The sequence below is a fragment of the Rhinolophus sinicus genome, linkage group LG15, assembly GCF_036562045.2.
Source record: "Rhinolophus sinicus isolate RSC01 linkage group LG15, ASM3656204v1, whole genome shotgun sequence".
Taxonomy (NCBI): domain Eukaryota; kingdom Metazoa; phylum Chordata; class Mammalia; order Chiroptera; family Rhinolophidae; genus Rhinolophus; species Rhinolophus sinicus.
Window position 1 is genome coordinate 45856167 of NC_133764.1, and position 12372 is coordinate 45868538.

Below are 12372 nucleotides of genomic sequence, written 5' to 3' on the forward strand. Positions count from 1 at the left end.
GAAGTGGGAGTGGGTGGGGGAGGTGAGTGCAATGCATTGTGGAGGGAGGAATTGCCTGCCGGCCAGTGTGAGCTCATTTCCTCTCACCACCTCCTGCAGTGTCTGAGGGCATCAGGCTCTGGAAAAAGTGAGCCAGGGGCACCCCAGGGGCCACCACTCTCCTCCCCTCCCCCACAGCCTCAGTTCAGTCTGGATCTCAGATGCCACAGTTTCCCCTTTACATAGACAACCCACTTGTTCTGAGAGGAAAGGACCCCTGAGCGAGGGTGGCAGCAAGCCTTGGACCACTGGAACTACAGGGCAGAAAGAGTCAGAAACAGGGACCTGGTTGAGGATTGAGCAAGAAAATACAGGCAGTATGATGGATTACAGTTAGATAGCAGGAAGGACTTCTCAGGAGCGGGGGATATTTCTGGCTGCACATGACCTTGATGAAGAGGTAGGGAAAGAGGAGGAGACATTAACTGCCCTTCTATCATTACAAAATCATCTATTCCCATTGACTTCCAGGGGATTTAAAATAAATAAAACGTAAGATTTAAAAGCAAGTCAGTATTTCCTTCCTCAGTCTCACAGGAGTAGGGATGACCTAGTTGGTGTCGGGGACACCTTGGCCCCTCTAGGACCTGAGTCCCTGATCCTGAAGGGCTGGGTGTCTTGGCGCTGATCCGCGCTCAGGAATCAGGATAGTGGTAGAGGTAAGCAAACAGGTTGTATGAGGTCTCCTTGCCCCAGAGAGGGTGGGTGATCCCAGTAGACAGAGTTGGCCTTTCCACTTTCCTTGCCTGTCTTATCTAAATCATATTCTTATCTATCTGTGGCCTCTGCATTCCTTTCTTCATAATCTGTGAAATTATAAGAAGGCATGGGAAAGAGGTAAGCATAGGCTGTAGAAAACAGGAGGTAGGAAGGATGTTAGATAGTAGAAAGAACTTCTCTTCAGAAATAAAGGACTGAGGGATTGTCCTTTCCTGGATGGGCAGTGGATTGGCTAGAGGGTTCCTGCTTGGGGGCAGAAAATAAAGAACTGGCTCAGGACCCCAGTGGCTCTTTGGGCCCAGCTCAGAGTGAAGCCGGGAAAGGAGGCTATGGGTTGCTTGTGACTAGGAGGCCTGAGGGGTCTCTGTTCTCACTGCCACCCTCTGTGGAGTGGGTCTTTGGACGTCCAGAGGCCTGAGCCACAAGCTGGCTGGGGCATCTGCCAGCCTCTCTCTTCCAGCCTCTGTAAGAGCCTGGGCTGAGCATCTGTTTGGGGATGGGGCCCTAGATTGAAGGGCAACTAGCCTCTGAAAGTTGCCCCCTCTCCTCCACCTGTCCACGTGGGCATCATCGTCTCTGCCCTCTTCTCAACTTCCATGAGCCTCTGGGTGGAAAGCTTCCTAAGGCTTTTTCTGTCTTTCCCTCTCTTCCATCCTGGGTCTTTTTTCTTTATCTCTGACTTTCTCTGCCTCTCTCTACTGTCTCTATTTTGTCTTTGCCTTTCATGCTTTCTGTGTCTGTCCGTCTCAGTTTCTGACATCTCGGTCTGGCTGTGTTTCTTTCTGCTTCCCTTTCCCTTCCTGTCTATCTCCCTCCCTCTCCCTGGGTTAGTTCTGGGTTTGGTGCCCTTGTTCTCTTTCCTTGGCTGGTCCAGATCACCGTCTGTTTGGGCCGGTCCCCTGTAGGCCGGCTCAGACTGTCTCCCTGAGACCACCTCTTTTCCTCAGGCTGTGTTCTGCCGTCTAGCTTCGCTGTCAGCGCAAAACCCGGCCTCAGCCCTCTTTACCAGTCTGCTGCCCTAGGGAGAGGCGGGTGCGCCCCGTCGGAAGCGAAGGGGGAGGAGCGAAGGAGCGGGCCCCGCCCCTCCGGCTCCGCCCCTCCCGGGTCCCTGCCCGCGCCCCCAGCAGTGCCCAGGCAGCAGAGCCGCCGCTGCCGCCCGATGAATGGAGTCGCTTTCTGCCTGGTCGGGATCCCGCCCCGCCCGGAGCCCCGGCCCCCCCAGGTGAGGCGCTGGGCCAGGGGAGGGGGCGGATCCAGGCACTGCCCCGTAGATGGCAGTAGGGCCGGGGTCGCGGAATCCCCGCTCGGCGGGTACAGCCTGGGGCGCACGGCGCGGGCACCGTGGGCACGGCTTCAGGGAACATCGGCTGATAGAGGGCAGAGAAGGGGGCCAGAGCGAGAGCTGCTCTGGGCAGGGGGGTGGGAAGCAGGAAGGTAGGTAGGGGGCCGGGTCGCGCGGGGCTGCCAGAGCAGTGGGCACTGACCCGGGAGGCAGTGCCAGGACCTCGGAGGCTGGGCAGCGGGGGCGGGAGGCCCGCGCCTTTTGTCCGGGTTTTTTTCAGGCGGGGCGCCTGCCGCCGTTTCCTCTGCCCGAGTTTTCGTTTTCCGTTGGCGAGGCCCCGGCACAGCTGGAGGGAGAGGGAGTGGGGGAGGGGGTTCCCGGAGCGGGATGTCCTTGGCCACTGTGGCCGGACACCCCCCTCCCAGCGCCACACTAGCCCCCGGCCGGGCAGACGAGCTGCCTGGCCTGAGTCCGCCGACCCTCTGGGTCGTAGGGAAGAGAAACGGGCCTGGGACCCCCGGCCTGCAGGCATGGCTGCCCTTCCCTCTGCCCCCTCAGGCCTGGCTGTGGGTGGGTCTGGGCGCAGGGTGCCAGGGGCATTACTCAGCGCTAGGCTGCTTTGCTTGGGTTCTTTCATCTGCCAGCTGCTGAGGCTGGGGAGGGGCCAGCAGGGGCTTCGGGGCCCCATGGGGGCCAGCCCCCTACCGCTGAGCCTGGCTGCCCAGTCCTGCTGCAGCACCCCAACACACCCTCCTTCCCGAGTTGAAGGGTTGAATACTGTTAAGCAAGTCGTTCTCTGAGCTTGAAAAGAAGTTCCTTGGGGGTCCACGTTGGGTTCTAGGACTGGGCTGAGGTCTCTCCGCCTTTTGACAGGGCGTGAGGACTCAGGGAGGCCCCGCCCCAGCCCTTCCCACAGAGGGGTCTGGCACTCTGCAAACTCTAAGACTGCTGTGTTTCTCAGGAGCTGGGATGTATGTTCTCCGGCAGTCTGCCTCTCCCTCCCCGACTCCCCCTCCACCTTTCAGCCAAAGTGTTCCTAATTACAAACTTGAAATTCAGGATGGACAGGGGGTGGGAGTGGAGGTCATTAAGCCTGAGTTGGATTCTGCCCCCCCACCAGCACATACTTCATCTCCACCCCTCTATCATCTCCACCCCCACCCCCACCCTGCGGCCCTGATGGGGGTGGATGGCTTTGATCCCAGGTGGTTCTCCCCATTCCCAAAAGTGGCCACTCTCAGTAAGATGTGCTCATTTGAATCTCAATTGAATCTCAATTACATAACTAGTCATTTTGCTTCCAAACACACAGACCAAAGTCCCCCAGCCCCAGCCTCTTCTTCCACTTGCTCACTAGGTGGTTGAGTCCACCCCTAGGTGGCTGGGAGTTCCCAGTTCCCAAGTCCGTCCGAGGACTCGCAGTCTCCTGATGGGAGTTACAAGATGAAAACTCTGCGAAGGGGTCCTTATTAGGAAGGTGGCTTTGGGACACCATGGGGAATGGGGCAGGCTTTTGAGGATGGCAGCCCAAACAAAGAGGGACAGGCCCTGGGGAATAGGCCTTGTATCTAGGCAACCTGGGTGGGGACCTCTGTGCCCCCTCCTCAGTCTGGACCTGAGCTCATGGTGAAGGGGAGCAGGAGGCCCATCTGGCCCTCCAGGAATGCAGCATTTTTTGGGATGCATGGAAGTAAAAGTGAGAGAAGTTGCTAGTTACAGAACAGGGTAATACAAGAGTGGGCAGAGGCATTTATTACTTCATCCTTCATTGCAGGGATACTTAGAAGGACTTCATGATGTATACAGTTAAAAGAGAGACTACAAAGGAGGAGAATGGAATAGGTTACAATATGAGGGATTGCAGTTAGCTCTTTGGGAGAACTTCCAGGGAGAGGCTTGTGAGCTGCAGCATCCCAGGCCTGGAGCAACATGCAGGGAATTTTCTTCCAGTGTAATGGGTTAGGTAGATTCCTGTGAAGTTGGATTCCAGTGCAGAAATCTGGAGAGCCATAGGGGATGCAAATATAATCAAATGAGCATATACATTAGTGTCAGAAAAAAAATGTGTTTTTAAGGAGGGGGAGTTGCTTTCATAGTACAGCTGATAGCTAAGACGTAGATAGCAATTACCCTGGGCCAGGACTTAGATAAATTACCTCATTTAATCCTCACAACACAAACATGGGGTGGGTATCATGATTTCCCCATTTTACAGTTGAGGACACTGAGGCACAGAGAGCTAATAGCTTGAACAAAATCACACCATTAACAAGTGGCAGAACTAGGGTAGGATCCTGGCACATGCCTCGAGTCCATGCACTCGTCCTGCTATCCCTCTTCTCAGGACCTTCCTCGTCCCACTGTCATTCCTACCCTGAATCTGGGTCCATCTTGGACATAGCGCAAGATCAAAGTCAACCTCTTGCTGGATTGGAGCTTGGTTGCTTTTCTTTCACTTGGGACAGGGATGGGGGCAAGAGGCCTCAGGATGGTGAGTCCTCAGGTATCCATGCTTGGTGGGTGAGGGAATCAGCTCCTTCACCTCGCCAACCTCCCCTCCATGCCAGCCCATAGCACTTGGCCATGGCTCTGTTCATTGGTGTTTTCCTTCCAAAGGGGCACCAGCCCTGCTCTGTTGGCTGCAGGGATTCAAAGGTGAGATATTGGCTTGGTCAGGGATTTGGACAAAGCCTGGTTTCAATTATCCTGCTCTCGCTCCCTCCCCAGAGAGACCATGAATAGGGCCGGTGGAAGCTGGCTCTGCCTTTCCCCTAGCACCCCCCACCCCCTTCAAACCACCCGCCTTTAGGTCCAGGCCCCCCTGTTCCATGTGAAATTGTGCCAGCTCATCCGCAGGACAGTGCCAGTCAGTACTAGGCAGGCATCTTCTCCTCAATGCCTCAGTGGGACAGCAGGCTGGGCTGGCCTTGGGACTGGGCCTTGGGGTGAGTTTAAAGCCTTGTGGGGGTGGAATGTTTTCATCACTTGTCAGAGTAGGTCAAGACCAGAGGGTCATCTCGTCCAACTCTCTCATGCTACCATGGCCAGACAGTGCCCACGGTCAGGGAGCCCGTGAATGGTGGATATGAACCCAGGTGTTCCAACTGCCAGGCCCCCAGACCATGCCTTTCCCTGTACAGTTCTGTTCTTGGTGCCCCCTTCAGTGCAGGGTTCTGGGACTGGGCCCAGGAGGAAGAGGGGAGGGCAGGGAGGAGCCGGGATGAGTGGACAATGTGTCCCGTTCATCTCTGTGTCCCCAGTGGCCAGCACAGCGCCTGGCACAGAGCGACTCTCCATAAATGTTTGTGAAGTTCAGGCCAGGGAACAGCCCCTCCCCTGAACTCCCAGGGTGCCCCATGCCCAGCTCTGCCCCTGGCATTGTGATGGTCGGTCTACACGTCAGTCTCCCCCACCAGACTGGAGTTATTTGAGGGTAAGGAAAATAATAATAGCAACTACTTCCAAAGTGCTGACCATTCAGTGGGTACATTGCCATCCCATTTGACAGATGGAGAAACTGGCACAAGGAGATTACATGGCTTCCTAAGGTCACATGGCTAATAAGTGGCAGAGCTAAGGAGTTGACCTTGCTCTTAACCTCATTCCAGACAGACCCAGAGGTGTCATGTTTATCTTGGTATCCACAGGGCCTGGCACACAGCGCTTTGTTTGTTGACTGACTGACTGACAGTGTATGGAAAAAAACCACAGAATTCTATAACCTAATCCGGTGGAAGTAGCTGGGGTTGGGGCCTTGGGAAGGCAGCCTAGAAGGGCATCACTGTCCTATTTGTGCGAGGAATGCCTGAGCCAAACCTAGAGAGGAAAGGAAAGCTCACCCAAACCGTGTCTTAACCTCCCTCCACAGTTTTACAGGGGCCACTGGGGGCCCCCAGTCTTCTCTCTTGCCCTCACTCCCTCCCTTCTTCCCTCAGAGTTCCAAGGGGACAGGGCTGAGCAATGAGCACGTGGGAAAAGACTATAGGTTGGATTCAAGAGGCCTGTTCCTTTTTTGTCTCTCTGGCCCTGAGATGTTCAGCCCAATGCATTACCTTGGTGAAAGATTCTGCACCTTTCAAGTTGGAGGGTGGGTGGAACGCCTGGTTTGGGCAGGTCTGTCATTGCTATCAATTCTCTGTCGCTCACAGGAAGAGGTATTGGATTTCCAGCCACCTGTAGTTGTAAACCTTAGGCCCAGGGTCATCTCCTCTAACCTCCTCAAGCCTGTGTGCCCTTGGGCAGATGACCTCTTCCCTATGACTCCCTCTGCTCCCCATTTGCTGGTTTGGATTAATATCAGTCAGTCACTGTCCCCAGGTCACACTTCATCTGCTGACAAAGGCTAGTGGCGAGATGACTAGGAAGAAAGAAGACTCAGTGTGGGGCTGTGGTCTGCCTTCTCATACAAACAGGCAACCATGGAGGCTGAGGGCCCGGGGCCTGGCATGGCCGCTTGGCACATTGGGCGTTAGAGTGGGTGTCTGGGCCCTGACTTCAGCCTGCTGAGGTTCACATTTCAGCCCTACTCCTTGTTTACTGTGTGACCTTGGCCAAGTTACTTATTTTTAGCCGCAGTTTTCTTATTCCTGAAATAATCCCTCAAAATTGTTTTGGATTAAATTGGATTAAATGAGGTGATATAGGTAAAGTGGCTGACATTTGGTAATCTCAACTCTCAGTAGCAACTATTATTCAACAAACAATAATCAATGGATGGAAATGAGAACAACGCACTTCGGACTCAATTAAGAGAACTTTTTATGGTCGGAATAATCTGAAGAGGAAATGAGCTGCCCCTGGAGGTAATGAGGACCCCAATTAGTGGAGATGAGCAAGCACAGGCGGACCAGAGAGAATTCAGGCAGTGGGTGAAGGGTTGATGCAGGACACCTTCCGGGCCCTGCTTTAGGATCAGCACCGTGTGGGAGGGAATTAGAGGAGCAGGTGGGACCTGCTATCAGGGACTGTGGAGAGGAGTGAGAGGTTGGCTGCTGCAGGCTGGGCTGTGCTGAGAGGCTCCTCTGAGGACAGGGAGTCATGAGACGCTGTCTGGAGAAGGCCTGGAAGGATGGGTACGGTTCCGATGGGTGGGGGAAGGTGAGAGGCCATTGCAGGCTCGGGAGGGGCAGTGAGGCCCCTGGGCTTCTGGTCCTGCAGTCGGCCTGAGGCTGCCTCCACATCCTGGCTGCCCAAGGTGGTGAGCGTATGGTGGTGGTGGTGATGGGGGAACTGGTAGCTCCCTGTCCGCCCCCAACTCTAGCCTCTCCCGGAGGAGGGGCCAGGGCTACTCCAGTGACAAAGAGCAGGGGCCTGTAAGGAGCGGAACTGGGGAAAGAAAGACTTCTTATGCCCAGTGCATTTTGGGGGTGTCTGGGGGTCGGAGAAACAGTGGAGCCTTTGTCCCCAGCCACCGAGAATCTGGCCCTGGGTCTGGCTGGGCCCTCGCAGGCAGGTCCTCTTTGAAGTGACCCTTTCAAAGCTCAGCCTGAATCTCCAGGCGGAGAGACGCTTGGGGTGGGGCATAAGGATGACTGAGGTCTGCAAGCCAAGGATAGAAGCAGACCCAGTGCTGGCCTCTTGGGGGGGCAGGCTGGCAGGAGGTGTGTGGGCCAGAGGAATGTGGCCAGGCTGGGGGCACACGTGGGAACCATGTGGGAGGACAACTGCCCCAGGATCTTGGTCCCCTGTGGGGGTCAGTCTAGGGAAGGGCAAAGTTCATTGCAGCCTCTGCCTGGTTTCTCTCAGTCTCAGCTTGATTTCTGTCTGACTCTGGGCCCCCAAATCCACAGCTTTCTCCTTTTTAATTTTCTTAAAGTGTGTGAGCTACTTGGAGAGAATCCGCTGTGGACTGGACGCAGGACTTAGAGCCCTCTGTAGGAGGGAGGGGCTGTGATCTAGGCCATTAGAGCTTTTCCTGCTCCTGAGAGCCCCGAAAAGGCTGGAAGAGGAGGCTGACGTGGAGACCCCCTACCCCCACCCTCTATCACAGAGCTGCCCTCCTTCTCAGTGTGGAGGGAATTCTGTATTAGTCTCCAAAAGAGAGAGATAGAGGGAGGAGACAAGCGCCCCGAGAGGGAACATCTTTATAAGTTTCCACTGGAGGGCTATTAGAGGCCACCCCTCTCCCCGCCTCTCCATTTAACTCATGGGGACACTGACTGAGGCCTAGAGAAAGGCCAAGGCCAAGGAGACAGAGGCAGAGGGGAAGGGACAGGCAAAGGTGGACGAGGGAGGGTGGAAGCCAGGTGAGAAGGGGCTCAGGTTGCCAAGTTCTAATCCGAGGATAGTGGAGAAGTGCCCCTAGTCTCTTCTGCTGACCCACTGTGATTCCATGAAAGGCGGGAGGGGAGGGGTGGGTTTCCTTTGGGGTTTTTTTGGACTGAGCAGTGGACAGTGGAGCCTCCAGTAGCCCAGATGAAAACTCTACCCCCCCATGCTGTTTTCCAGTTTATGCCCCCACACCCTGATCTCTCTGTGGCATCATGGTACTCTCTGTACTTGGGAAGATTCTTCTAAATCTCTCTTTCTTCTTCTGAGGGTGTGGCCCTTGATTCGTCTGCAAGAGACAGGGAGGAGGGAACTGAGTGCCCAAGGTTGTGGTGGGGGGCTGTGGGCGGTTCTGGGACCCTCCCATATCTTACACTGGCATCTGCAGCGCTGAGCCCTCATTAGCTCTAATGAAGCCTTGGCACTGTGCCCCCCCTCCCGTCCCGTAGCACCTAGTGGGGGTGAGGGGGCAGCTGAGGTTGGGCTCAGAGCCCAGGAGAGGGGTGGGATATCTATCTGTAAGAGGGGAGGGTAGGAGTTAGGAAATGGAGGCCATGCCACGAGGCTGGGATTGCTGACAGGACAGAGAAACAGGCAGACCCCCCCCATCCCTTCCTTTCCCTCTGGAACCTTTCCTCCTCCAGTGGCTTCTTGATGCTTAGGTTCCACAATGCTGGGGAAAGTGTTATCTGAAAGACTGGGTGTGCCCCAGGGGAACTGAGGACATTCCCAGGCCTGGCTTGCATGGAGTGTTGTCCTGCCCTCTCCCTAATTTCAGCCTGGGGCAGGAGAAGGCCCTGACTCCAGAAACTGCAGGTTTCATGCCTGGGAAAATCAGGCAGCAGTCAGATCTTAATGCAAACCGGCCATTGTTCATGTGGTGATCATTCCTGGGTGCCCTGTCATTTCCTGTGTGCCAGGCTCTCTGTGTGGGTCTTAGGACCTGGATGAATAAGGGACAGCCCTGCCCTCAAGGGGTTCCTTGTCTGCTTTTCCTACCACCCAAAAGCTCCACTAAGATTGTCTAACCAGGGGCTCTGAGATTTGCATCTGTACTGTCTGCCAGTTCAGAACACCCCTTGCCACCCCTGCCAAAAATATTAACATAAAAATGGTCTGGCATAAATGGGGAGACAGACCCGCAGCAGACATAAGCAAGTGTCTTCACTGTGACATCATTTGAGTGTGAATGTGGCCACAAAGATAGTAACGAGGTTAAAGATGAAAACAGCGTGGCTGGGTAGAATCGCTATAGGGATTGGTTATACACCTGTTGGCAATACGATTACATCTTCTTCCTCTCATCTCCTGTTTCCAAACTTATCATTAAGTTGAGGATTCTTTAGTGAAACTTTTTTCGATGAATTTTCAAGTGCCATCATGAAGTGGTTGTGTATTTACTGATACAAGAACTGAAACCCTGAGAGGGTGAATAACTCCACCAAAGGTTGCCCAGCATCCAAATTTAAATCTGGCCCTTCCTGAATCCTAAGCGTGTCCTGTGTCACTGCTATCTTTCCTGCAAGAGCCTGGCAGGACAGCCTCCCACTCTGGGAAGGTGGATGCTCCCCTTTGCACACAGCTAGGCCTTGAAATCCAAGTAGGTGTTGGCATAATGATGGAGGGATGGAAGAGGCAGATGCACAGTTCTGTTCTGCTGTGACTCGGCTGTACACAGGCTTCTCCCTGAGCCTGTGTGGACTGAGTTTGCACGTGAGTGTTATGGAGGACCCCCGGGCTCCATTAATAAACATGGGCTGAGCACCTGCCTCCTCTAAAGATGCTCCAGCTCTGAAGGGAAGAAGGCTTCACTGAGGAGGCGAGGCTTGCCAAGTCGAAAGATGTCTGCTGGGACAAAAGAGGGGTAGTGGAGAAGGGACAGAAGGGCATTCCAGACAGAAGGACCCAGCACGACTTGCTCCCATAGATACTGTGGAGCAGTGGAGGCAGCAGACTGGATGATGAGGGCTGGAGTTGGAGAGAGAGAGAGGAAAGGATAGGAGTGGGATGCATCACCCTCTTCCCCTTTCCAGAAACTTGCCATCCCATCTCTTCCCTTTGTCTGATATAGCCTTCTCTGCCTTCTCTGTTTCTCAAACTCCTATTCATCTTTCAATGCCCAGTTCAAATATTCTCTTCTGTAAAGCACCGCCCTCCCTCAAATGTCATCAAATGTATGGGGACTTCCTCCACTGGGCACTAGACCCTAAGCTCCATGAGGGTAGGGACATTGTCTTGTTCAACTGTTCTATCTCCAGCTTCTGGACCAGGCCCTGTTGACTGAATATTGTTGATTAATGAACTAAACATTCCCATAGCACTTTGCACTGCATTGTGAGAACCACATAATACCAATTATCATAAAAATAGGACTATTGGTTGTAGCTAACATCGAGCATTTCAGTGCCAGATACTGTTGTGCTGAGCACTTTACACACACTCTCTGTTTAATCTGCACAACAACCCCATTAGGAATAGATAATCTCTATTTTATAAATGCAGAAACAGAAGCTCAGAGAGGTTAGTAACTAGTCCAAGGACACACAGCTAGGAAGTGGAACCAAGTTGGGATTCAAACCCAGGTTCCTCTGAATCCTGTTCTGGAATTTTAAAGTGCTGTGCTCTGCAGCCTCTTTATTTGTTGTGTGTCTATCTCTTTATACATTTAATTAATTTTATCCTTTTCAGACGACTGAACTAAGATTTGTTGAGCATCTCCTAGGTGCCAGGCGCTCAACACTGAGTCCTCTCAAGGAATTCATTTCCAGCTGAGGAGACTGAGGTTTGGAGAGGGAAGAGACTTGACTGGGATCCCGCACCTGGGACCCGAACTCAGGTCTCTTTGACTCCTGTTTCCCTAGTGTCACTGGACCCAGACCAGTGTCAGGCCCTCGGTGACACCCAGTCAATAGTCTGGAATGAAAGAAAGAGGAGCGGGGCTCTGAGACGGACTTGTTTGGAGGCCCACAAGGGGCAGGACTGGGCTGGGGTCTGGGTCTTTACCCCTCGCCCAGTGTGCTCCCCACTGTAGTTACTGGTGAAGAAAGGGTCCAGAGGCAGGGCAGGGATGGGGCCGTTGCAGTTTCCCAAGTGCCCAGCTATCTGTCAGACATGTAAGCTCCATGGAGGCCAGGCTGGCCTGGAGTTGGGATGGGCAAGGACGGTGTCTGAAGGTGGCAGAGCCTTACAGGACGTGACAGAAGAGCGTGAGAGGCCTCCCGTGCACAGCATCCGTGGAATTTGAGCCACGGGGTGACCCGAAGGACCTCCAGGCTAGGGAACTGCAGCTGCGGGGAATTGGGGAAGCCGGGAAGAGGGTGAGGGCTGAGGCCCTGCAGGGTGCTGAGGGCTGGGTACCCACAGACTCTTGTTGAGTGCCCATTGGGCGCACGTTCCCAAAAACGACAGAAACCCGCCAATCCGATATGCCCGCTGCTCTCTATTTGCATGACTACACCCTTTCTTTCCTGCCACTCAGCCTTCGACCCCAAGCGTGCCTCCTCGGCACCCCACCACCGCCACGCTGCCCCATTTCAGGCCCCCTGCTTACTGCTGGCATGAGAGGGCTGGGGTGGGGGGCTGCCGCGCGGGAAGGGCCAACCTGGGTTGCCAGTCCTGCGGCACTATTCATAGCTTAGGGGCTGGCGTAGTTCGCATACTTGGCGTTTCTCACGTCTGGCTGTCCCGAAGTTGCCGCCCCTCCTCCCTCCTCCCTCCTCCCTCCTCTCCTCTCCTCTCCTCTCCTCTCCTCGCTTCTCCCTTTACCCTCTCCTCCTTCTGCCTTGCCCTTTCCTTCGTCCTCTGAGCCAATCTTCCTGAAATCTAGAGATGGCCGAGCCCTCAGGAGGAAACTGAGGCTGAGAGAAGGGGCGTGTCTCTAAGCCAGCTCTTGAGGTAGACACTGGTAGTAAGGAGATGTGTAATGCAGTAGCTAAGAGCTGTGGCTTGAATTGGAGCTGTCCTTAGCTGTGGGACCCTGGCAAGATCCTTAGCTTGCAGTCCGGGAAACTTTCCAGAAACAGTCAAGCTGAGACCTGGAAGATAAGAGATCAATTAAGGGCAGA

The 12372-nt window shown here is 54.4% G+C and overlaps 1 protein-coding gene across 4 annotated transcripts in view; it reads left to right on the top strand.

Annotated features, from left to right (window-relative positions):
• The window catches only part of ARHGAP23 (Rho GTPase activating protein 23), a 74730-nt gene that overhangs the window by 6348 nt on the left and 56010 nt on the right, over positions 1–12372 (top strand). Inside the window, exon 1 of one of the 4 annotated variants that reach the window (XM_019740567.2) lies at positions 1832–1981. The exons of 2 other annotated variants lie outside the window; for them this stretch is intronic. In XM_019740567.2, the coding sequence (XP_019596126.2) occupies positions 1919–1981 (63 nt within the window). In that variant the 5' untranslated portion in view covers positions 1832–1918. Of the gene's footprint in view, positions 1–1831; positions 1982–12372 lie in introns of those variants that run through there. One more of the 4 variants, XM_074319823.1, reaches the window with a different exon arrangement.